Genomic DNA, 26,064 nt, shown 5'->3' with positions numbered 1-26,064 from the left:
TATATATATATATTTATTTATTTATTTATTTATTTGAAGTAAAAGAACAAACAAACACTGATTGAAATGACAAAAAGTCAATACATAGGAATGTACCCCTCCATAAAAAAGTGGGATTTGTTTAGACTTTTTCTTTTGTTATTTTCAACTGTAGAACCTAGTTTATCTGAAATTACTGAAATGATTTTTGATGTCCCTTACCCACTTGCCAAATTATACATCAAGTCTCCCAAACAAGAGGTTATTTTGGTCAAAAGGGCCCTTTTGATAACTGCTGAATTGGCTGAATTCAATTCCTTTTTCGATTTCTTTATTCATAAATATTTTATTACGTGATTATCTTATCCATTAAAATACAAATTAAGAAGTAATTCTATTGCTAAGTGCGGAGTTATCAAATGGCCCTGAAACCCACATATATGTTTTGACCAAAACTCCCATTGCATATGCCATCATTCATTAATTTATGTCCTCAGGTGATAGAGACCTCACATAACAAGGTTTAAATTAAAGAATGACTGAACTTTTCATCAGACCTGAATATTTAACTGTCGTTAATTAAAACCCAGAAAGAGTGGATTAGAATGTGGTTCAAGCATCATTCATCAGAAATGCTCATTTCTTTATTTTCGGAATAATCCATAAAAATCAATTTTTTTTTCCATTTAAAAAAATGTTGACACAGCTAAGCCTTTTTCTCTATCTTCTTCCTATGACTCAATAATTTATTATGATATCTATATATTATATATAAAACCAAATTGTACACTATTTTGCACCCACAATCCGATATATTAAGGGTCCGTTTGTGGGAATAGGGGTTTGGAATGAGAATTAATGCCATTTGATTGGATAAATTCAGCATTCTGTTTTGGAATGGCATTTTTTGAGGGAATGGCCATTCTCTCCCCTCTTTTGGGAATGAGAGTCCCATTTTGGCTAATTTCGATTCTGATTCTAATTCTTGTTTAAACCAAATATACAGAAAATAAATTATTCCAATTCTGATTCTAATTACAAATCAAATAGATTCTAAATTCCTTTGTTTCTTTAACACTGGCAAACAGAAGCCAGGTTTTAGAGGTTCCATGGTGGGCATGGAGTCTCAACAACATGAGCCCAATCCAATACGCAATTTAGGGCATATGCGACGAGCTTGAGCTATTACATGTCTTAGACCATCTTCATGATTTTAGTGTAAGAAATTTTGAGAAAGCAAAAAAAAGGAAAGAATAAAGAAATATTGTTGTGGGTACGTCTCAGGGCTGCTATTATAAAGAAAGTATTACTATGAGTACGTCTGAGGTTCCAGGTTTTAAAAGGGAGACAAAAGTCCACTTAAGAGGGGATGGGCCATGCAAAGGCCTGAGCATATAAATAGAGGCCAAGAACTTGGGTTTATTTTATGATGAAAAAATGGGTATTTGGCATTTGGGTTCCATTTCGGTTGTCCCAGTCCCACTGCAAATGTGCTGATTCCATGAATAACAACCGAAAAACAATGGTGGTTCTTTAGATTCAGATCGGATCTTGCTGCAAGTAAGTGTTTTATTTTTTATATGGTGGTGGGGGGAGGTGTTAGAATATAGGTGGATTAACTTGCAGTGGTTGATCAATTCTTCTTGGGAAGACTTCGTGGTGGTGTGATTAATAGCTTAAGAGTTTCATTGGCCTCTTCTTTGCAGAATAGTTGTTGGGTTTCTTGTGCTTCCATCAGGAATGTTGATATTTGTTTCATGCAAGATGTTTTGAAGATTTTTTCTTATTTTTTCATTTTTTTTTTCTGTTTTTCTCTCTTGGCACTGCTGCTAAAATTTGATGTTATGTTTGTCTTTTTTTCCTCTTCTGTGTATTGGTTTAATTCTGGTTGGTTTCTGACCATGCTCTTTCTTTTGAGGGGAAATGTGATCTCCTTTTCCATCTTAATTCTTGAAGTACGAGGGTGTTGGAACCTGTAATTTTTAGTTTCTGCTTTTGTTTTTGGTTTGAGTTTTAGGAATGGGGTTGGTGGGTTTTAAGGTATGAAGGGGTGTCGATCGAGGTTGCAAGCTGGGTTTAACCGTTCTATATTGAAAAGATGAAATCTTTAAGCCATTTTAAGGCCTTTTATTGATCTGTTTCTTTTTTGTTTTTGTTTTTTTTGTTTTTTTTTTTGGTTTTTCAGGAAAATCTTATAGAAGAGAGGAAACTTCCTTTTAGCTCATTTCAGAGGATAATAAAAGTTAAGCCATTTGACATATTTTGTGGGCTTTTTCAGGTTTCTATTTGTTCGCTTGAGTTTGGTGGATTTCTTAACAGTAACGACGTGAAAAAAAATTGTTGCCCATACTAGGGTTTTAGGGTTTTTGCATCTTGGGTTTGGTTTATGGGATGACGAATTTATGGTGAAAGGTTGGTGAATGGGGATTCAAACAATGGGGTCTCAAGGTGGTGGTGGTGCTGGACAACAATCCCAGTCCCAGCCGTTGGCTCGGCAAAGCTCGTTGTATAGCCTAACACTTGATGAAGTTCAGAACCAATTGGGGGATTTGGGGAAACCACTGAGCAGTATGAATCTCGATGAGCTTCTTAAGAATGTCTGGACGGCCGAAGCAAACCAGGGGATGGGGATAGATGTGGAGGGTTCTGCCTCAGTCAGCCAACTTGCTTCTGCATCTGCTCTACAACGTCAGGCAAGCCTGACATTGACGAGGGCTCTGAGCAAGAAGACAGTAGATGAGGTATGGAGAGATATCCAACAAGGGCAGAAGAAGAATAATGAAGAACAAAAAGCTCAGGAAAGACAGCCTACTCTTGGTGAGATGACATTAGAAGACTTCTTGGTTAAAGCAGGGGCTGTTGCTGAAGCTTCAGATAAGCAAAATGCAGGTGCTGTTATGGGACTTGACCCAGGTGCAGCTCCCCCACAAGGTTTCCCACAGCAAGCTCAGTGGTTGCAGTACCCACTCCCTCCAATGCAACAGCAGCAGCAGCAACAACAACAGTCTCAACATCCGCCGCAAAATATGATGGGGGTTTACATGCCAGGCCATCCGGTTCCACAGCCACTTCCCATTGGTGCAACCCCTGTTCTGGATGCAGGATACCCTGACAATCAATTAGCTATTCCATCCCCCTTGATGGGGACACTGTCAGATACACAGACACCTGGAAGGAAACGGGTTGCTCCTGGAGATGTGATTGAGAAAACTGTTGAGAGGAGGCAGAAGAGAATGATCAAGAACAGGGAGTCTGCAGCCCGGTCACGAGCTAGGAAGCAGGTGGATCTTCTGTTTATCTTGTTAAAATTAGTGGTCTACTGATTTTATTTCTTTTGAGCGTGTCCTTAAAAGAATCTTGCTATGGGCAGGCATACACCAATGAGCTTGAGAACAAGGTTTCACGTCTGGAAGAGGAGAATGAAAGGCTTAAAAAACAGAAGGTAAAATCCCTGTGCCAGTGGATGATAAATTTTGGTTGAGAGGTATTATTTGGTAGGAAAGGATGATTTTCCCTTGTTTTTCATATTGTAGTTCATTTAAAGTTTTAAATTAATAAGTAGAAATTGTTCTAGTATGTTTTTCATTTCAACTTAATATAAAATACAGAAGTAGGAGAAAAGGAAACCTGAAAGGTGTGCCTTGTATGCCTGTTCAATGGAAAGATTGCAAAAACTGTTGGTCTTTTGTGTTTCCCTTCAAGTCAGTTATATTTTCTGAGGTTAATATGCATAAAATTACTTTCTCAAAAATGAAAAAAAAGCATAATATCCCAAGATGGTAGTATTTGGATAAATACATAAAAGGGCCATTACCCAATGTTGGCCCCCAGCTATATGGGGTATTGGGAGGGGTGGGCTGGAGATGGACTTTATCTTCGGCAATTTTCTTTTCGTTTCTTTCTTTCTTTTTTCTTTTTTTTTTTGGTACAAAGAGGATGCACTCACTCTTGAATTGGCATTCTCATGCTTGTTAGCCTGAGATTCTACCATTAAACCTAGCAATATTTTGATAAACAAGTATTTCTTTTAATACCTTTCCTGTGTGCCTCTCCATTTTTATGAATTATTTATGTTAGACATGATTTATCAACAGCACTGTTTCATCAATTAGGAGTTTGTTTGCTTCTTCACTTTCTTTTGAAGTTTGCTAATGAAAGAAGGGAAATCAAATGGCTAATTAGGGGGATTGACATCCAATTTCAGTGGGTGAAAAGAACAGCGAATGTGTTTGCAGATGCTTTAACAAAGCAGGGGGTGGGAAGGGATCAATTGTATTGGGCTGTATTGTGCGCTCTTATGTTACTCTCTTGGAGAGGATTAAGCCATTTTAGCTCTCTCTGGATTGCTGTATCTAATTTTTTATGAATTTAATGAATTTCTGTTATTGATAAAAAGAAGTTTGTTTGCTTCTTCAGAGATTACTTGTGTTTTTACTTTCTTTCCTTGTTTTTCTTTGTTCTTTTGTTTGGAGGGGGGGGGTCTAAGATCCGTTTTTTTGGATGGTGCCAACTGGCTCAGTTGGTAAGTTTCTGGCTGGTTGTAGTGGAGACTTGGGATCAAATCCCCCTGTGGTGTAGGACCAGCTCAATTCTAGTCCTTAGAGAATGTTGAATGGTCTTCTTGGTCAGAGTTTTATGGTTGTTGATGGCTGTAATGGCTTCTTGAAGGAATAAGAGAGAAAATAGGGAAAGAAAGAAGAGAGAAAATACCTGGAATCACTCACAGGGTGCCTAGAATCACTCTAGGGCATGGGAACACTCGCCATAGCTAGCATAAGCTAGAGAAAACTCAATATGTTTCATTGCCTTTGTGTAAAATGTCCATACATACTTAGACTCTAAACTCAAAATAATCCTAGGGGTCAAACTGTTAGACTCATAATAGTCTTAGGAGTCAAACTGTTAGACTTAATAATCCTAGTAGGACTCAAACTAAGCTGTCATATCCTATTTCAATTCAAAGAAGACTCAATAACTCTAATCCTACTTATGCAATGACTCTGAAATTTTAAACATAAATAAACTATAACTAGACAAATTAAACCCTATAATTGGACCCCACAGAAAATTGCAAAATGACAAAAATACCCTTACTGTCCAAAAATACAGAAATGCATAAAATTTCATAAAATTCCAATTTTTCCTCTTCAGCCCCTGCAACACCCTGTCACCAGGGTTTGGGGGGGTGTATAGATAGGGGGATGGTTTCCCCTGTTTTGTGGTGCCATGAAATAAAAAAAAGTGCTTTTTAATCCCTTTCAAGTTTCAACTCCAGGTATATATCATATAGACACATCACTTGCTGATTGATAAGTAACGTGCACATATATGGACTCTCTGATAATGCCTCCTTGAAAAAAAATATTTTTCTTATGTTTCTTATTTCAATCCATATTATACTGAGGCTAATAGTAATTTTATTTGGTTGAGCTTCAATGAACTATGGTTTTACACCAATGTTTTTTCTTTTTAAGGTAGTAAATAAAATAGTTCTCAATATTATAATCAAAGATGTCCCATCATCATCATCATCAAATCCTCATTCAAACTGCTTGGTAAAAAGAATCTTCAATTATGATGTTTATACTCAGCCAATATCATCTAGTTCTTCCAGTACTGCTAGATGTTCAACATATCTTATTTTCTTGTGATGAATAGCATAAAAAATTAAGGAAACAATAGGGGAGATACACCCATTGAGATTGTTAGCCTCAGCTTTCTAGAAAGTTATGGCATTAACACAAATACAATGTAAAAATCCATTCTAAACAGAATAATCCGTTACTGAAACTAAAAACAACCCTCTAATTCTCCCACATAAGATTTATAGTGTAGATCAAAAATTCTTGGTAAGCTCCTTCTTTTTCAAGATGATCTGCCATGCTGTTTGCTGCTCTTTGTACCCACTGTATATTCAGCTAGATATTTCTTGTGACCATTTGATTTTTTTTTTAAATTCCTGAATTCCCAAAAAGCTTTCTTTGTTTTCAGTGACCAACTTATCACAAATTTTGAATCTCTTTCAACTATTAGCTTTTCCACCTCCAACTCCATAGCTTTTTACACCCCACATACAACTGCCTACAGCTCTTCCCTTGTGGAGCTCCCATCCCTAATCGGTCCTGAAAACATTGCATGTATCTCTCCTTTTTCATTCCTTAAAATCCCTTTAAATCCTGAAGGTTCCGGGTTGCCAAAACTACTGCCAATGAAAATTTGGTTTAATAAAACCTGGTTCCAGAAGAGATCCTTACTGCCCTTTGCTTTTTTGTTGAGGACCCAACCACTGCCCCCTAATTCCTCATCACATCAACTGTAAAGTCGGAATTGCCTCCCTGTTTTTTCACCATATTTTAAATGATATCTTCCTTCTATCCTCGAAGACATGATTGTTTTTTTCCTAAATCCTTATTTTGTACATCCCCAATTATTTTTCTCCTTTCTTGTCTACGGTAACAAAACAATACCAAACATTGGAGATATAGCCTTGCTAATATCTTGAAAATTTTAAAATGTCACTGGTATTTTGGTTCTAGGCCATTAAGTTTTAATACTTGATGATGTTTAGAAAAATATCATCAAAATGAATTCCCCGATGGGGAAAAGTTTCCTGAATCTTGAAATCCCTTTATTTTTCTCTTTTTCATTTTTATGATTTGTTTTAGTTTTAGACCAAGATTAAACTCTTTCTGGATATCTGGATCATTGTATTGAGTTGATGTTAAAGCCATTTGAAACCATAGATGCACCTGATTTCTTCTCCTATTTCTTTTTATTTTTTTTAATAGGCAAAAACCCAGATCAGACTGGATAATCTGGACCACAATATAGAACCTGTACCCAGCTGTATCAACTATATTAGGACAGCCCTAGCACTAAAGCACTGTGACTTGGGGAGGCTACTCCCAGTACAATACTCAACTGGAATTCGGATGTGAACTCATTTGCTTGTCTCAAGTCAAACTCAAGACCTGCTGCATCAGAAGTAGGAGCCATGACCACCTGTGCAAGGCGGACTGGCCTCCTATTTCTTGTTATTGTTTCCAAATCATTCCTTATCACAAAATCCAGTTTGTGTCAGCACCACTACATGTAAAGCCAGTATATTGGGAAGTTCACAACCAAAATTATCAATGGTTCAAATTGTAATTGGGTTTTCATAAAATTGTAAAGGGGGCTGGATGTACCTCAGGATTTGAAGTTTTGAACATAGAAGGAAGAGATACACTATAGGTGCATAAAATTCTACAAGTTAGTTACTTGGTTTGACAGAACTGGTAGAACATGGCAGGTTTTCTGCATAGTAGGTAAGGCATAATTGTAAGAAAATTGTATGAGATAAATGCAAATTTACATGGAAGACATACACTATAGGTGCATGATTTTTGATAATAAATGTAAGGAAAATTTTATTAAAAGAAAAGTAATGGAATGGATGTTGAGATAAAACCCCATCCAATGATTATGAAAAAAGTAAAATAAAAAACCAACAACCAAAAACATTTAAAATTTTGTTGTCACCTCAAGAGTCAAGAGTTGACTGAACACATGATCTGAATGAAACTCTCCAGATGTTCTTAAATTCTAGATGCACTAGAATTCAGTCCAAGATCATATTTCTTATTTCTGTGCATAATCTTTCATGACTATTTCTTTCCATGTGCTCCAATAAACTGCAATAGGCACTGTAGAGAACACTGATGTGGGCCCCACGGCTGTGGTCTCCACTGTGTTTGTATGACAGCATGCGTAACCTTTGTTAGTCATGTCAGTGTTAGTTGGTAGTTATCTTAGACAGCTTGTTATTTCAGTTTGTTATTTATTTGTTTTATTTGCCATGTAAGTATTAAGGGCAGTTCTGTCCTTTCCTATATTTAGTGAACATAACCTATAAATATTAAGAGAGTGGTGGTAGCAGACTCATTCAATCTGTCCCTCCTTTCAAAACCCTTGTGCACTTCTGCTTCTCCTTTCCTCTTCTTCTTCCTCTTCCTTCTATTTTTCTCAATCCGAAATCAGTTGAGATTCAAGATTGATTGTAGTCTTGATCGACTACTTGGTATCAGAGCCTATCTAGGGTTTCTCATGTGAGTCTAGTCCAGCCGACCACATGAGAACTATCTAGGGCTGGAAGCTTACAAAGGACTGTTCGTTGGCTGATTCTTGGAGGTTACCAGAAAAATTTAGCAGCTGTTCGAAGACTTGTCGCGGCTTGTAGAGTGTTTTGGTAATCAGGAAGAATTAGAGGAGGTTAGGGTTTAGGCCACGATTGAAGGTAGCGATCAGAATTCTTTGGGTAAGTCTTTATTTTTCCCTTGAGATTGCTATCAGTCAAGATAGGTTGGACCTATCTAGGAGGAGCGACCGAACCCTCCTATTTTCTCTCAGAGGTGATCAGTTTTTTTTAGGGTTTGTCGTTAACCTATGGCTAGACTTGACTGTGAATTCTCTTGGAAAGTGCGGCTGAGCACTGTTTATGTTCTCACAAGGGTCTTCCTAACCCTACGATTGAAACCCTAATTCTACTTCAGCTCTACAAAGTGCTTTCTAAGTGAGTTTGAGACCTGGTTTTGGCTTTCGAGCCTGTTTTGAGAGTGAGAACTGTTATCAGGCTGCATATATTCTGATTGCCGATTGGTTTCAGATCAGATCTGAACTGGTTTCATACAGTTTTCTGATTGTGATCGATTGCTTCAGTGCTGTTTTCTAGTGTGGAAACCCTAATAGTTCTTAACTACTGATTATTGACCAAGAATGGAGTTCAAAAATCTGGGAGGTGTGTTTGGGAACAACAGTTCTGGTAGTATGTCTGAGACTGCGTTTCAGACTACAACCGTGAGATTTGATGGATCCAATTACTTGGAATGGGACCAATCATCCACGATGGCTATTGGGGGAAGGGGAAAACTTAACCATCTATTGGGAGATGTGAAAGAACCTCCCAAGGAGGACCCAATGGGTTCAGGAGAACTACTTGGTTATGACATGGTTGTGCAACTCTATGCAGCCACATATCAACCGAAATTACTTGTGAGCAAAGACAACCAAGGAGATATGGGATGTCATGAAAGAGACCTACTCCCAACCCCTTAATATTGCTAGGGCCTATGAAATAAAGTGTGAAGTGAATAACCTTAAACAAGGAGAGAAACCAGTCTCTTTGTATTTCTCTACACTGAAATCACTGTGGCATGAAATTGACCATCTGGAGACTCTTGAGTGAGTAAGTCCAAAAGATGCACAGACCCATAGAAAGCAAGTTGAGACCAATAGGGTGTTTAAATTTTTGGCTGGCCTGAATTCAGATTATGACATTGTGAGACAACAGATACTGACAAGAGACAGTGTGGCCCTTTCTCAAGCATACTCCCTGGTGCATAGTGAAGAGACCAGGAGGAAGGTTATGATACAACATCAGCCCTTTCCCCCAGCCCTGGTAGCAGTTAAACCTAAGTCTGGGGGTGATACAGAAAGAGACATGAAGAAGGAAGACAAACGGGATCTGGTATGTAAACATTGCAAGAAACCCAAGCATACGAAAGATACATGTTGGAAGCTCCACCCTCATTTAGTCCTAGCAAAACTGGAGAATAAAAGGGGTAATGCTCATATGGCTGTGAATACTGATTCTGCATCCTCGTCAGGCACAAAAGGCACACCCCTAGATACCTTACCTGCTGTTCAGGCTGCCTTGATACAGTTGGAAAAGGAGGTTGGGAATTCGGCCCAGTCATCTCAGTCACCATCAGCCTCTGCCACATCTGCATTTGCTCATTCAGGTACCCGGGCCTCAGCCTACCATGCTTCAGCTCCAGGTAATATTGAACACTGTTGGGTAATAGACTCAGGAGCGTCTGATCATATGAATAGCTTGCCATCATTATTCACTACTTATCACTTGTCTTCTGGTAGAGATAGAGTATCCATTGCTGATGGCTCTCTTGTTCCCATTTCTAGCAAGGGTGACATCAAGTTATATGATACTATCTCTTTATCCTCTGTCTTGCATGTTCCTAAACTTGATACTAATTTTCTTTCAGTCAGTAGTATTACTAAACATCGAAACTGTTCAGTAACCTTTTTCCCTGATCGATGTGTTTTTCAGGACTTGGAGACGAGGAAGGTGATTGGGACTGGCCGTGAGACGAATGGAATCTACTTGCTTGGAGAGAGTCATCATTGGAAAGAGTCAGTGGATAAGAAGTCTTTTGTTTCTCAGTGTGTGAGTTCGGTTATGTTTTGGCATAATCGATTAGGTCATTTATCTTTTCGGTCTTTGAAGAGTCTGTTTCCTACTTTATTTGAGTCTGTTGAGATGCCAAAATTGAGATGTGAGAGTTGTGAGCTTGCCAAACCTTGTAGAACATCTTATTCCTTGAGTAATAAAAGAAGTAATAATTCTTTTGATATTGTGCATACTGATGTTTGGGGGCCATGTCACCTCCCTTCTATGGGTGGGTACAGGTATTTTCTGTTGTTTGTTGATGACCATACCCGTTTTTTTTTATCTACCTTATGCATTCTTGAGATGAGGTTCCCGCTCTGACCCAAAACTTTCATCAGATGATTTTAACCTAGTTTGGGGTCAAAATCAAAGTCCTCAGATCTGATAATGCAAAAGAATAAATTGCTAAGCCACTGGCCTCTTATCTACTTGATCATGAGGTTATTCACCAGAGCACTTGCCCTTGTACACCATAGCAGAATGGGGTTGCCGAGAGAAAGAATAGGCACATTTTGGAGGTGGCTAGAAGCATTATGTTTACCTCCAATGTGCCTATCCGTTTTTTGGGTGATGCTATCCTCACGACAGTGTATCTCACTAATCGGGTTCCTTCACGGGTTCTTGATATGAAGCCTCCGTTTACCCTTCTCTACCCAGGCGAGGAGTTGTTTACTGTTCCTCTTAAAACCTTTGGGTGCACCTGTTTTGTTCAGCTTCTTGGGCCTCATCATTCCAAATTTGACCCTAGGGCCTCCAAATGCCTTTTTCTCGGTTATGCACAAACTCAAAAGGGTTATTGCTGTTATGATCCTGTTTCAGGGAGGAGATTTGTCTCGATGGATGCCACCTTCTTTGAGGAGGCACCCTATTATCCTAGGGTCTCCTCAGGGGGAGAGTAGTGAGAATGCAAATTTGGGTCTTTTTCCTCAGGGGGAGTGCAGTGAGAGTGGGGTTAACTCATCTGAGGTTGTTCCTTTACCCATTCCATTGAGTGATGAAGGCTGTACTGGTGAGGGTTGTCAGAGGGATTAGGAGTTGAAAGTCTACCACAGGCGATGCAGGCAGGTTGATCTCGGTCATTAGCAGTCCAGGCCAGCCCCAACTCCTTCTACGGATCCAGATCCAGGTGCTACAGTCCCAAGGCCCACTGAGATACCTTCCACTGTTGCTACTTCCTCTCCTTTTTGGATGACCTTGACCTCCCTATTGCGGTCTGTAAAGGGAAACAGCGCCGCACCACATCCACAACTCACTGCATTTCCCAGTTTCTATCATATGATCGCCTGTCTCCCTCTTACAGGTCCTATCTCACTTCCATTGCTGATATCCCTATCCCCAGAACAGTGCAAGAAGCCTTATCAGTTCCAGAGTGGAAAGGTGCAATAAAGTTGAAATGGATGCCCTTTTGAAAAATAATACTTGGGAGCTAGTTAACCTACCCAAAGGAAAGAAACCAGTTGGATGTAGATGGGTATTCACTGTGAAATATAATGCTGATGGCTCCATTAAAAGGTACAAAGCCCAGTTGGTTGCAAAAGGGTTCACTCAGACTTATGGTATAGACTACTTGGAGACCTTTGCCCTAGTAGTTAAGATGACCACTATTCGAGTTCTATTAGCCCTTGCAACAAGTTATTCTTGGCCCTTGTTCCAGATGGACGTTAAAATTGCTTTTCTGAATGGAGACTTACAGGAAGAGGTCTACATGCAGTTGCCCCCTGGATTCTATGATACAGAGACAGATAAGAAGGTTTGCCGACTGAGTAAGGCATTGTATGGATTAAAGCAGTCCCCTAGAGCTTGGTTTGATAGATTCAGACTAGCCCTTGGAAAATTCGGTTATGTACAAGCCCAATCAGATCATACACTGTTCATTAAAATAGTGGATGATATTGTAGTGATAGGGAATAATAGTAGTGAGATTGAGTCCCTCAAACAGCTCCTTCATCAAGAGTTTGAGGTGAAAGATCTTGGTGCACTGCGATATTTTCTGGGTATTGAGGTTGCTAGATCTAAACAAGGGATCTTTATCTCTAAGAGGAAATATGTTCTATATCTATTGGCGGAAACTAGAAAGTTAGGTGTCAAGCCTGCCGATACACCCATTGAATAGAATCACAAGATTAGTGCAGTGGGTGGGGAGCCTCTTGAAGACAAAGTTATGTTCCAACGGTTGGTTGGAAAGCTCCTATATCTCTGCCTCACTCGGCCAGATATCAGTTATGCAGTCAGTGTTGTCAGCCAGTACATGCATTCCCCTAGAACTATTAATCTTCTTGCAGCAGGGAGAATATTAGCATACTTGAAGAGATGCCCAGGTAGAGGTATACTGTTCAAGAACAATAATCACATGAAGGTGGATGTCTATACAGATGCTGATTGGGCTAGGAGTGCTGATGACATGAGGTCTACCTCTGGATATTGTGCCCTTGTGGGAGGTAACCTTGTCTCTTGGAGGAGTAAGAAACAAAGTGTTGTTTCCCGCTCTAGTGTCGAAGCTGAATTCAGGTCAATGGCTAACGGAGTGGTTGAAATCCTATGGCTGAAATCACTACTTGAAGAGTTGGGTATTGATTATGAGAAGCCCTTGATGTTGTGTTGTGATAATCAGGCGACTATTAATATAACTCACAATCCAGTGCAGCATGACAGATTTAAGCATATCGAAGTTGATCGACATTTTGTCAGAGAGAGGGTCTCATCATAGAAAGTGTGTCTCCCGCATATCACCTCCAACATGCAGTTCGTAGATCTTCTTACCAAGGCTGTACCAAGGAAGAAGTTAGAGGCAGACTTATTCAAGTTGAGAATGACAAATATCTATTCCCAACTTGAGGGGGAGTGTAGAGAACACTGATGTGGGCCCCACGGCTGTGGTTCCCACTGTGTTCGTATGACAGCATGTCTAACCTTTGTTAGTCATGTCAGTGTTAGTTGGTAGTTATCTTAGACAGCTTGTTATTTCAGATTGTTATTTATTTTAGTCTTTTATTTGTTTTATTTGCCATGTAAGTATTAAGGGCAGTTCTGTCCTTTCCTATATTTAGTGAACATAACCTATAAATATTAAGAGAGTGGTGGCGGTAGACTCATTCAATCTGTCCCTCCTTTCAAAACCCTTGTGCACTTCTGCTTCTTCTCCTTTCTTCTTCCTCTTCCTTCTATTTTTCTCAATCCGAAATCAGTTGAGATTCAAGACTGATTGTAGTCTTGATCGACTACTGGCACACAACTACAGAATATATTTTACCTTCTTACTTGTAGAATAGGCCATAAAGAAAAATTCTCATTAGGAGTCCTTGTCTACCATAGATATCTTCTAAATGCAGTGAAGAAAACCAGCAAAGAAACTTGGCTATACTGCATGAAATAAAATGATGCGTAACATCTTTGTTATGAGCCCAGATCTCCTGTAAGCAAAAATTCTGCTCACATAGCATCCAACTGCACATTTGGAATGTCTCCTGTACATTTATTTTAAATCATGGAGAGATGTTCCCAATGTGATGCCAGATTCCAATGCTTTCACTAGTCAAATGAAACCTCTTTTCTCTCTTTTTATTAAAATTTTTTCTTTTCTATTTATTACCAAAAAAACTTCCTCTTCATATGATCAATTGTAAGAATATCATGAGACTTATAAAAAAAAAAAGAACATTATCATGAGCAACCATCCAAGTAAAAGCTTCCACCCTTGGTGGAATTAGATCACCCCAAATAGGAGCAAAATGCTCCTCTTGGTAACGAATAACTGCATTGTAAAAAGATTTTAGATTAAAACGTTCACATTTGCATTACTACCACCACCTTTCATCTGAATCTTCAGGAGACAGATTTTCTTCTTCAGGCTTAAGAGAAAAATGCATTTCCTATTTTTCTATCCAAATCTTTTAGAACTTGGACACCAAATCACCTCCCTGTTTTTGATTTTCAAAATACTTGATAGACCAGGAATCCAGTCGACAACCAATAACTTCTTTCAACTCTAAGAGGTGTTGCTGAGGAAGATGAATCCCTATTGCTCTTGGATAAGTTGGCTTCCAGGCCTGTTACTGCTTCAAAAGACTTAAAAATCTTTTTTAGATTGACAAGATGCTGATTATTTCCCTTCAGGAAGATAATAATATTGTCTGCATACTAAAGATGAGTGACATTGGATACTCTCTTCCCACCAAGAAACCTCTAACCAGGTTCAGATTTGTAGCTTTCGCCGAAAAGGCATCCAAAATATTTGCTATCAAAGTGAACAGGAGAGAGGAGAGAGGGCAACCCTGCCTTAGTCCTCTAGAGGCCTTGAAGAAACCCAGGGGAGAGCCATTAAATAGAATAGTGAACCAAGCTGAACTGATGCACCCTTTCATCCATTTAATCCATCCATCACCAAAACATTTAACCTTCAGAATTTGCCACAAGCAATTCCAATCAACCCTTTAATATGCCTTATCAGGATCAAGCTTGCACACCACCCATCTCAAGCCTTGTCTTCTTCTTTCCTTGACCACTTCATTTGTAATTAAGATATTATCAATAAGCTACCTTCCCAATAAAAGCACTTTGACTGTTGGCAACTATCTCACCCAACACAGATTTTAATCTATTTGCATACAGTGGCTAACATTTTATGGAGACTGCCAAGTAAACTGATGGGTCTAAGATCATTAACTTCTAGGACTATCTTTTTCTGGAATCATTTTGATGAAACCTGAAAGTGGCATTGTTCTTAATATTGATTTTTCCTGCACTGGTAAAAGAAAATATTGATTTTGCCTGCTCTGTGGAAGTCTTTGAAAACTTCAATTGGATCCCCTTTAATGATGTCCCAGCATTCACGGAAGAAAGTTAGGGAGAAGCTGCCAGGGCCAGGGGCTTTGTCCTCATCAAAAGAAAAAACTATTTCTGTTGATCAAAACAAGAGTAAACTGCTTCCTTAATCTCCGTTCCACTAACTCAGCTTCTAAACCAGTCCTCTTGTCCTCCAAGAGGATAGGTCCATTCCAAACTGTCTAAAGAAGGTCTCCAGCTTCTGTCTCTAGAATAGAGCATCTTAAAAAAATAGAGAATTTCCTTGATCATCTCTTAATTCTCCACCTCCACCCCATTAATTATCACTTTAGAAATATGATTTTTCCTGTTTCTGCCTTTAGCATGTTTGCAGAAGAAATGAGTGTTTTTGTCCCCTTCCTTGATCTGTTTCACCCTGGATCTCTGTATCTAATAGATCTCTTCCCACCATATTAATTGCTCCCATTCCATTCTTTCCACTTCCCTTTCTTGAATGTCATCATTATCCAAAGTCCCTTCTTGATCTTTTTCATCAAGCTGAGTTATCTCCTCTAAGATTCTGTCTTTCTCCAAATCAAAAGCCTTGTATTTCTCTTCTCTCCAGTCCTTCAGTTTGCCTTTGAGGAACTATAATTTTTTTTCCAAATTTAAATCCTGCCCACCTATTTGGGTTGCTTTCGATCAGCCAATTCTCCACTTTTTGAAGTTTTGATGGAAGACCCAAAACTTCTCAAATTGAAAAGGGGACTTGGACCTCTGAATTTGGGCTGTCACCTGAATAAATTGGAGAAAGTGCATCTTCCATTCCAGAGAAACAAGAAAACTGTCCAATCTACAACAAATTGCCTCCTCTTGAAGATTTAACCTCCCACCATTAGATTTCTCATGCACAAAATAGACAACATTGAAATCACCACCAATGCGTTAAAGGATTTGGTGAGGACAACCAATAGTTTCCAATTCCATCCAAATTCCTCTCTTTGTCTTGGATTATTTGCAGTGATTTAAAAGGCGCACCTAGGCGCACAGGGCCATAGGTGAGGCGCATTTCAGGGTATGCGCCTTGCCTAGGTCCTAGGCGCAGCCCTTTCAAAAGGCGCACACCTGGTGTGCCTAGGCGTGCACCTGATGCACCCTACGCCTCAGCCCAGGCATGCACGTTTTGAAAATTTGTTCATTCATTCATCCTAATAAAATGTCTTCTTAAAAAGCAATTAAAACTATAAAATCATTATTTTTTGTGTGAAAACTAAGATTTTAGACTAACGTGGACTTGTTTGGGCTTGCCTCGAGGGGCATGGCACAAAGGCAGCTCGTAGAATCAGGAATTTAATATGTTTTACATTACATTAGCTACGTGAAGTAATGCAATTGAGTGAAAAAAGAGATTAGAGGTTTTAAATGCTTGAAAATGTCTTATATGTTTGATTTTGTTTTTAAATTTTCATTTGAATATGCTTTACATCTTATGTTTATGTATTTTAATTTTAGATTATAGGTTTTTTAAAACAATATTTTAAAATTTAAGTTTATATTTTTATTAATATTATGTTTAATATTTTTTGAATTTTCTGACTTTTTTTTAGCATTTTATTTTATAATTTTGCACCTTGCTTCAAAAAGGTGCGTGCTTCGCCTTGCACCTTGTGCCTTGCGCCTCAGGCGCAAACTGACCCATGCGCCTTTTTTGTGCCTTGTGCTTTTAAAACACTGGATTATTTGGTCCATAAACTCTTTTAAAAACCTGGGTGAAGCCATCTGACCTATTGGAGAAAAAAATAGGGATGGAGTATCAGCCTCAGTCAGTTTCCATTACCTTTCCCTTACCTGTACACCAGGAGCCATACCTCAACCAATCAAATAGCTGTTTAGGCCTTCCTCATTAATGCCCTTCACAACGAGAGATATACCATTTAAAAACAAGTGCATTTCCTTAATAAGCACTTGCAGTTTGTCTAATTATCATTAAATGCTTTAGTGAGGTCATTTCAATGCACCTCCCAATCCATTAAACCACTATCCTGTATTTCTGGTCAACATCCTTGTGTCACTTTCTCGTGGCATGATTAGGGATAACTGTCAGCACAAAAGGTGGCTAATTGTGCCCTATCCCATGTAGATTTGATTCATTATTCACTGGATCTTTTTTGTATGAAGCCATGCACATGCACACTCATTTGGATACTGATACTTCAATCTGATAAAGCAGACTTGGGAGGAGGCTATATATGTATAATTCCCATGTACATAGAGGACAAGAAAGCACCAAGGCGATAGCTAAGTCTCAGACTCCATAGCTGTACTCTTCTATTGCCCATCTCCCACCTCTTCCTAGATATCCTCTACCTTTTCTCCACTGACAATGAAAGATCTTCCCCTGAACAGACGTAGAAAATGACTCTTATGGGTGGTAATGAATAATATGTTCCAGTGAACTCCAACTATGCTTCATTCAATCTCCTTAGGTTTCACTAAGGTTGAAATCTCATCACAGACTTGGCCTATAAATAAAATGGTTATAACTCTCTTTAAACTCATTGGATTTTCAAAATCTTGGTACAGTTGAGAGAAACCTAGTAACCTATCTAATGAAACCAAAATCAAGCACAAGAAACAAATTTTGACTGAAAAGAACAGGGAAGTTATTGCAACTTTGACCTTTCAAGTTCTAAAATCTAAGACTTTCTAATATACTATGACCCTTTAAGATGATTAAGTCTACTCCTTTTGACATAAACATGCTAGAAAATATGTTTGAGAAGACTCACTGACCAAAATTAGTCAGTAAAAAATTACATAATGGTCATTTTACAAGGTCCCAGGAGAAATTGATATCTTTATCTTCTGTTTTTGCATCATCCTCTTGACTGGTTGTTAACTTTTTTTTTTCTTTTTTAATATGTTAATTGATAATTAGGCAATTGGGAACATTGTTTTAGAGTGTGTCTAGGCTTGCAAGCAAGATTCGTTTTGTTGGGTGTGCCTCACCTTGCTTCTTGCAATCTTTTGGAGAGTTGACCTTGAATTTGATGTGCAAGGTTGTACCTATGATGTTTGGATTTTAAACTGTTTAGCCTCTGTAGTAGTTAAACGTAAAAGGCCCCAACCTTAGTGTTAATACCAATATCATAGTTTTCAAGGCACCAAGGCAAGGCTAGGCGACAGGGGGCACCTTGTCACCTAGTCGCCTAGGTGATGGATTTTTTTTTAAAGTAAAAACATATATCCTAGGGTAGTTCCCTAGGTTCCATAACCATATTTCCTTAATAATTATCCATAAGAAAATTATAAACTTCAAGTTAAAGTCTAGAAAATCAACATACTCATGAGAAGAAGTGTTGATTAGACAAAAATTTAAGTTCTTCCTTATTGGTTCGGATTTTGAAGTCTTTGAGGGTTCAATACAGTGGTTAGCAATGTCTGTGTTGAATAAACCCTAACAAATAAGAAAATAATAAAAAGAAATTAGTATATAAACACGCAAAATGATTATTTTAGTTTAATAATGTCTATTTTATAATTATAATCTAAAAAGTTTAAGAATATAGTAGTATTTTATAGCATCATATACAAAACTGCTTGGCGATTAGTCGAGGTGAGCCTCCAAGGGTGCCTTGTCGCCTAGGCGTCGCCTTCACCACTATGATCAATATGCTCTATTTAATTGAGATAATATTTTTTTAAATATTTTATTTCTTTATATTCATAACATTTGAAATTATAAGACAATTATAAGATCAGCATTGCTATATGGGATAGGGTGCTTGATATTCATGATTCATGGAACAAGATGTTCAAAAAAGGAATGTAGCTGATATGAGGATGTTGTGATAGTGAATACCAAGACTAAAAATGATATAATTAGAAATTAGTGCACTATAACGGACTCGGGAGTGGCTCTGATTAGTGACAAGATGAGGAGAAGTCAACTGATGCAGGATAAAAGAAACCAAAACTGGAAGTTCTGTATTCTTCGACATTAGGAGTATTTGGGTAAACTTTACATGTCTGGGGGGTTTGACCTTAGATTTTGATTTGTTAGTCATAGTTCTATTTTGTTTAAAGTTTCAGAATCATTGGTTTTGTAGTTTAGGAGTTGTTGAGGTTTCCTATGATAATGGCAATTTTGTAAATTTTTAGTTCTTGCAGCCACTCTATAGTTTCTTTATGTGTGTATTTTAAGTGCAAAAACAATATGGATAAATGGAGATTATTTGAGTTCTTTCATCTTATGCTAAGGGTGGTGAGTGATTCCATGCCTTAAAAGTGATTCTAGGCACCCTGTTAAATGATTTCAATTTGTTTTCTTTTCTTTTTTTATCAATGATTTCAACTCTTTCTTCTTTCTCTGATAATTTATTTTACAGCCGGCCATTACAGCCATCAATATCCATGAATTCTTCATCAAAAGGCATTCATTGAACATTCCCAAAGGATAAGAACTGATCTATGTATTTGTTCCTTTATTTTCCATCAAAATCTGAAATTTTTCCTAGCATCTTTGCCCTATTGTGCCAAATCATCTTTGTTGCTTCTATATTTTGTTACCCTAGATCTTTATAACCTTCATCTTACCAAATCCCACCTCAAAATTCCATGTAGAGCTCAAGATTCCATAGTTTGGCTCAAAAACTGTGATAAAATGGTTGCAAAAAGGGGAAGGAGTGACCTGGCAGCTGAAGAGTGATTTCAGAAGGTTCAAATTGGATGTCAAGAAATATGTCTATTCAGGTGGGTTGGGTTAGGAGATCGGCCAACAGCTTGGCTGATAGCTTAGCAAAGCAAGGGGTTCAAAGAACAGATATGTTTTGGGCACATTTGTAATTCTGTCTTGGGTCAGCTTCTATGCTGATTTCTTTGTAACTTCTTGTATATTAAAGCATCTTAGTTGATGAAAATTTTCAGAGTTATTGATAAAAAAAAAAGATTCCATACTTTGGCTATTCTTTACAAACTGGGTTTGACTATGATACTGGAAAGACATCATACTGGAAATAACTTGTAACCAATCAGATATTATTTATCAAAATTCACCTGGGGGGTTGATTGGTCAAATTTCTCCTGGTGTCGTGGGAGGCGTATGCCTGGAGGTGCGCTTCCAGGCGAGGCTCTCCCAAAACGCCTGAGGCATATGCCAGAGGCGCTGACACCTCTGAAGCGTACACCTCAGGTGCAAGAGGCGTACGCCTCTTGTGCTTTTTTCATGAGGTGTGCTAGATGTGTATGCCTCATGCGCCTCATGCACATTTGTTATAAAAAGACAAAAAAGAAAAAAAAGGAAAGGAAAGGATAAGAAAGGGAAGGGAAATATAAAGAAAGAGAAGAAAAAAAGAGAAAAGGATAGAAAAGGAAAGGAAAGGGAAGGGAAGAAAAGACAAGGGGAAAGAAAGTGGTTTGCCCCTTGCCCCTTCGGCTGGGGGGGCTTTGCCCCCTTTTCGATGTAGCCCAATTTGTTTTTTTGAGTTAGGGGGGTCTTGCTCCGCCTCCACTTCAACAACCCCCCCCCCCCTTTTAACTAATGTTATGCATCTTTATTCTTCTTAATATAAAAGATTTTTATTAAAAATAAAGAAAAAATAAGATCCCCTCTTACTCTTCATCCTCCTCCTAACTATGCCTCACGCCTCTAGGTAGTGGAATGCCTCGCGTCACGCATCCGCATTTTAAAACATTGTTTCTAACAGCATAGATTTCTTTTTTTATGAATGTTCTAACAGCATAGATTTTCCTTACATCCTTTTTGCAAGACATAATCTAAACCCTACTAATGCGGACAAGGATCCAAGAAAAAAATCCATGGAAAAATATTACCAATTTTAGAATTTTTGGTGATGGTGATAGGAATGTTGGCATTTTTCTGAGCTTTTAAATTTATTTTCTAGTTGCAGGCGTCTTTAGGAATGGAGTTGATTTTAAATCTTTTGGAAATTTATTATTTTTAGTAAAACTCGAAGTTATTATTTATAGTAAATTCTAGTTGTGACCGGTGGGTGTATCATGGCAAGCAGATCATCATTGTTTTCATCATTCAAGCCCTTATCCCAATTATATGGGGTTGGTTACATGAGTCCTGTTTTTCCATTCCGTTCTGTTTATTGTCATATCCATTGTTAAATTATGATCACTAGAATCATTTCTTACTACTTTGACTCGTGTCCTTTTCAGTCTGCCCCTAGCCCTTCTAGTCCTATCAACTTATAACAGATCACTTCTTACAGGTGCTGTAGGTGGTCTTCTATACATGTGACCAAACCATCTTAATCTTCTTTTTCTCATTTTCTCACCTATTGGAGCCACTCTTAAGTTCCTTCGAATGACTTCATTTCTGACACTATCCTTTATAGCTTTTCCACTCATCCATCTCAGCATACAAATTTCTGCCACACCCATTTCCTGTGGTCAGCAGATCTGGACTTAATTTTAGTAGGATTATTAAAGTGTTATCAAACTGCCAGTGTGAACATGTCTTACACTGCTAGTTCCTAGCCTAGATAAAGGAGGAGATTGTGTTAGGTTGGCAACTGTCTATAAAGCTTTGCCAAACTTTTATGAAGATGGGTCCTGAGTTAATTGTTACTAGAGTTATTTTAGGAGTTAGATTCTGTATTTGAGTGTCTCTATAGATTGCCTATGCTGTCATAGTTTGAAGTAATTAGAAGTTGTTTTGGGTCGATTTGAGTCCAAATTGGAGGTTATAAAGGGACTTCTGTGTTCTTCTGTTGAGTCTATAAGTAGAGTCGTTGTAATTGACAAAAGAAGAGTTGATTTGATCAAATATGCTTCACTGACATGTGGGTATATGACGGTTTGTTTCAAATTAACTTACTTTTTTTTTATGAATTTCAAATTAACTTATTTTCAAGACAAGTTTATGTTGTGCAATACTGTTATTTGATGGTATGCAAGTTGTCAGTATCTTAAGAAGCATCTATGGAACACACCTTGAGCTTTAGGCTGTGTTTGGTTGCAATGCAAATCAATTTGCACCGCTGTAAAGCTATGGCAGTGCAAATGATTTGAGTGTAAATTCTGGCCTATTTTTGTTTCAAAATTTAGTTTATTTTGTTTGATTGCAGTACAAATGAAGTAAATTAAGACCTGGAGCAGAATAAAATAAAACCCAAAACAAAATTAAATGAGAATTTGCATTTTTTTTCATTTGCACTCCAATGCATTTGTACTAGTGCAAATAAATTTACACTGAAACCAAACACAGCCTTAAGGAAAATGGCACTGAGTCTCAACTCTGAAGCTACCTAAACATACAAGGAATATGCCTGACAGGCTCACACATCGAAAACTTGGGATCCTTGTATAAGGAAAATGTGTTTCACATTATAATTAAAGAGGTTCTCATCACTAGGCTGTTAAAGACAATTCTAAGTTTTCCTTATCTGCTTGTGTATGCACTATTTGTTTAATTATTTAGAGTTTGTTTACATGTATTTCGTGTTTTATTTTATATTATGAACTTTCTAATAATGCATTTTGTTTTTTTATCTTGTCTGAAGTAAATTTATATAATGGTCAATTTGTCTGTGCACTAAATACAATCTTAATTCATGGTTTTATTGAATGTATGAAGGTTAAGTGTCATGTCAAAAAGCTTATTACCTCTCGTTGGAAGATAATGCCACCTTGCCATGCTTTCAAGTTTTAAAACGTTTTATTTTTTTTTTCTATCAGCAACAAGAAAAGAGTTTCATTCATTAATTAGAAAAAAAAGAAAGTACGACAAGAAGTCATGATTACAATCAAAAAGAAATCAAATAGCATCTGCTATCCCACCTGGCCCTTGCATTTTACAACACTTGACATCGTAGCCCAAAAAAACTGTTATCTATGAACTCCTTACTTTGCCAAACCAGCAGCCCAAAAAAAACTGTACCTAATGAACCTCAATCTGCATATCCTTTGAAAACCATTTAAAACGCTTAGTTTCATTTCTGAAACACCAAACTGTCTTTGTCCCATCTAATAACCAACAGTTGTTGCTTTCATCTCTGCCCTTACTGAATCACCTTCATCTATCGGTTATAACTACATTGCAAGAATACATCCATTCTCATCTCTTATTACTCCCCCAACTCCACTCCAGATGGCCCGGTGTTGCCCACACTGCTCCCATAAAATTTAACTTCCACCGACCTCTGCTTGGTTCTGTCCATTCTTTAACAATTTTTTGTTGTTTGGAAGAAGTTGCAACTGTTCCCCATCCCAATTATTGATTATGTCATTCAACGTAAATTCTGCAAACAATTCCACTATCCTCACCTAATGTGCAACTCTTATTGTGTTCCTTTCCTCCCACAAGGTCCATATTACAGCAGCCCTTGTGCACTTCCCCATTAACCGTCTTCTTCTGTTTGAGCACCTCATTGAGGAAGCATCAAACAATCTACCAAAGCTTGTAGGAGTCCACCTCCAAAAAGGGGCAGTAAACCAATTCCAAATACAACAAACCAACGAAGAGGATATATGTATGTGGTAGGCAATCTCACCATTCAATTTACACATGGTACATCAGTTAGGGGAAAGAGGCCACCCAGGTCTCCTTTTTTTTTTTTTGTTTTTTGCAATAAATCACAAGTATTGATGCTTCCATGGAAGACTTCCTAACAAAAGACTACTTTAGGTGGAATAGGGCCTACCTAACTTCCTTCACAGGAAAGACTCAACGGAGGAGTTAGTCAAGACCAATGAATTGAAGAATGATGCACAAGAAAAACTTCCCTCGGGATTTGGAGCCCAAAGACGTTTGTTCCCCTTGGAATTATCAATAACCACCCCTTCCAGCAGGTTCAGGAGGCAAGAAACAGAATGGATTTCAGACTCTCGTAGATTTCTTCTAAAGCCCAAATTCCAGTCAAATCCAAAGGGTGAGGAAGAAGGGATTACAAGTCAGATATGTGTTTAACGTTTAAGGTTAGAGATAGAAAGAAAGAGAGAAACAAATCTTTCAAAGGAGACTCCCCAATCCATAAATCTTTCAACTTTTAAAACATTGGTACAGGCAAGGTTGGTCTAACGTTAACTTTTATTCACACCATATCAGATGGCTTATTGTAATTGCATTTTTATGTTTGATGATAAAAACATAAAGAGAATACAAAGGAGGATGACCAGCAATCACCCAAAAGGAAAAGAGACAACTTCACCTCCAAAGACTGCTCAAATTGTTGTAGTAGTCATCAACTAGGTTAATTTAAAATAGTTTGGTCAGAAATGTAGCATCTGATATATACAGTCTCTGAATCAATCTGAACTAAACAAATCATAATCATCATATATCAATTTTCTTGTTTCTCTCAGTTTATTAGTATCAGCTTTGAATGCCTGGGTCCTTGTCTCACCGCTTACTGGGTACTCATAGTTAAAGAAATAGTCAATTTGACATAATATGTTACCGTCTTGCATTACACGACCTTCAATAAAGGGAATTCCAAGTTTCTATTGTGCAATGCTGAAGGGTGATGTTATCCTGGAAAAATGAAATGTTCTTAATTTTCTCTATTGCTTGCCATTGTTAGACCCCAGATTCACAAATCGTTCTGCTTTCCTGCAGGCACTGGAAAATATATTGCCATGTGCACCACCTCCTGAACCAAAGTATCAGCTTCGAAGAACGAGCTCAGCACCTTTCTGATGTGTTTATATGGAAGTTTTGTAGAGTTGCATGGGTGGTTTTCATCAATTAAGATGCTGGGTAACTTCTATGTCTCAATCTCTCAAAATGATGTTGTAAGCCGGTCGAGTGCCTTGGAAGTTTTCTCCCCAGAGCTACTTGTTGCTTCTGCTGCTTGCTCTTACTGTTGGTTTCTCCCACCCTAGGCCATTGGCTGTATGTACATTTATGTTCACTTGTCTTGGTATTTAAAAAGCACCCTAGTTTTGCATGTTGAATATTTAAATTCTCTTAAAAATCATAATCATGATTCTATCAGTTTCAGCCATGGGCTCTATTTGGGTGAAGTTGCCTGTTAATCTTAATGTCTGTCTAATCACTCTATCCTGACATGTTTGTGTTAACCCAGTTAATGTTTAAATCAAGCATTTAGTGATCATCATGGCACTGTTCGAGTTATTCGCGATAATAGTTAAGGTCATTACATGAAGAATAGCTCGCTGTTCCCAGAAATTTCTTGTTGGACATGCTACGGATGATGAAGATCCGTCTCTATGATTCATACTGGATTTAAAGCCCGTTTGCGTGTTAAATTTCTAAGCTGCCATGTAGATGACAGAACCATTGTGTCTACAGATTTCTGGGTAAAAAGCAGTATGAGCATGTGCTCTGTGATAGCCATGACCTATTAACAGATGCTTCACCATGTGACTGCCACTAGCATCCGGAATTTCAAGTCATTCATTTATTTGTTCATTGTCTTCTCTGGATCAATCTTCCGGAACTCAACTCTGATCGAATTCTTGATAGAAAAGCATGCCAGCATTATGTGCCTTGCTTCAATTGTTGCAGAAAAAGGAACCCTTTCTCGAAGTGAACCGATTCTCCAGATGCCCCAAATCCCTCGACACCTTTGCTGGAATTCCATCGCCTGTGACAAGAGTAGCACCTCGCAGTTGAGATTTGCTGCTCGCACTGCTGTAAGCAGCTACATAACCAATCACGAGTGAATGCGCCAGTGTTCCATATACATGAAATCCACACTCGAGTGATATCGGGATTTGGCATCGGTGCAGTAACGTTGCTGTGCATGTCTGAGTTATAGGCACCATTTTCTCGTTATTTTTTGTTTGGAAGCAGTGCTGCCACATATACTGTTTTCTGGGAAAATTTAATTGGTTTTGTTTGGTATCAATGCTATAGAACCGTTTTCAGCATTTGTCATATTATCCAACGTCTAAGATGATGCCATATCATTATTCCTTTGGCGGAAATGGGTTTTTTTTTGAGAAAATATTGAATTTGGTGTTACTTCATATCACATTTTCCTGATTTTTAAGGCATGGTCTAAAGTAATGTTTTTTTTTTTTTTTTTAGAAAAATGGTACAAATAAGAGGCCATTTTCTGAAGCAATGTTTTTGTGATGTGGTATCAGAGATAAAAGTTGTACTT

The 26,064-nt window shown here is 38.0% G+C and overlaps 1 protein-coding gene across 2 annotated transcripts; it reads left to right on the top strand.

The window, feature by feature from the left end:
- Positions 1-1,272: 1,272 nt before the first annotated feature.
- Positions 1,273-24,958, top strand: LOC148845703 (ABSCISIC ACID-INSENSITIVE 5-like protein 2). 2 transcript variants are annotated; one of them, XM_088956212.1, is made up of 5 exons: positions 1,303-1,539; positions 2,258-3,260; positions 3,350-3,421; positions 10,085-10,167; positions 24,552-24,958. In XM_088956212.1, exons 2-5 carry the CDS (start codon positions 2,400-2,402, stop codon positions 24,682-24,684), a joined length of 1,149 nt encoding a protein of 382 aa, XP_088812338.1. In that variant the 5' UTR covers positions 1,303-1,539; positions 2,258-2,399; the 3' UTR covers positions 24,685-24,958. The 2 variants fall into 2 exon arrangements, with proteins under 2 accessions (XP_088812339.1, XP_088812338.1); XM_088956213.1 differs by lacking the exon at positions 10,085-10,167 and having other exon boundaries at positions 1,273-1,539.
- The last annotated feature ends 1,106 nt before the right edge of the window (positions 24,959-26,064 follow it).

This window comes from Nelumbo lutea, chromosome 7, assembly GCF_056320005.1.
Source record: "Nelumbo lutea isolate HS-2025 chromosome 7, American lotus-T2T, whole genome shotgun sequence".
NCBI classification, from domain to species: domain Eukaryota; kingdom Viridiplantae; phylum Streptophyta; class Magnoliopsida; order Proteales; family Nelumbonaceae; genus Nelumbo; species Nelumbo lutea.
This window is presented reverse-complemented; position numbering and strand designations above follow the sequence as displayed.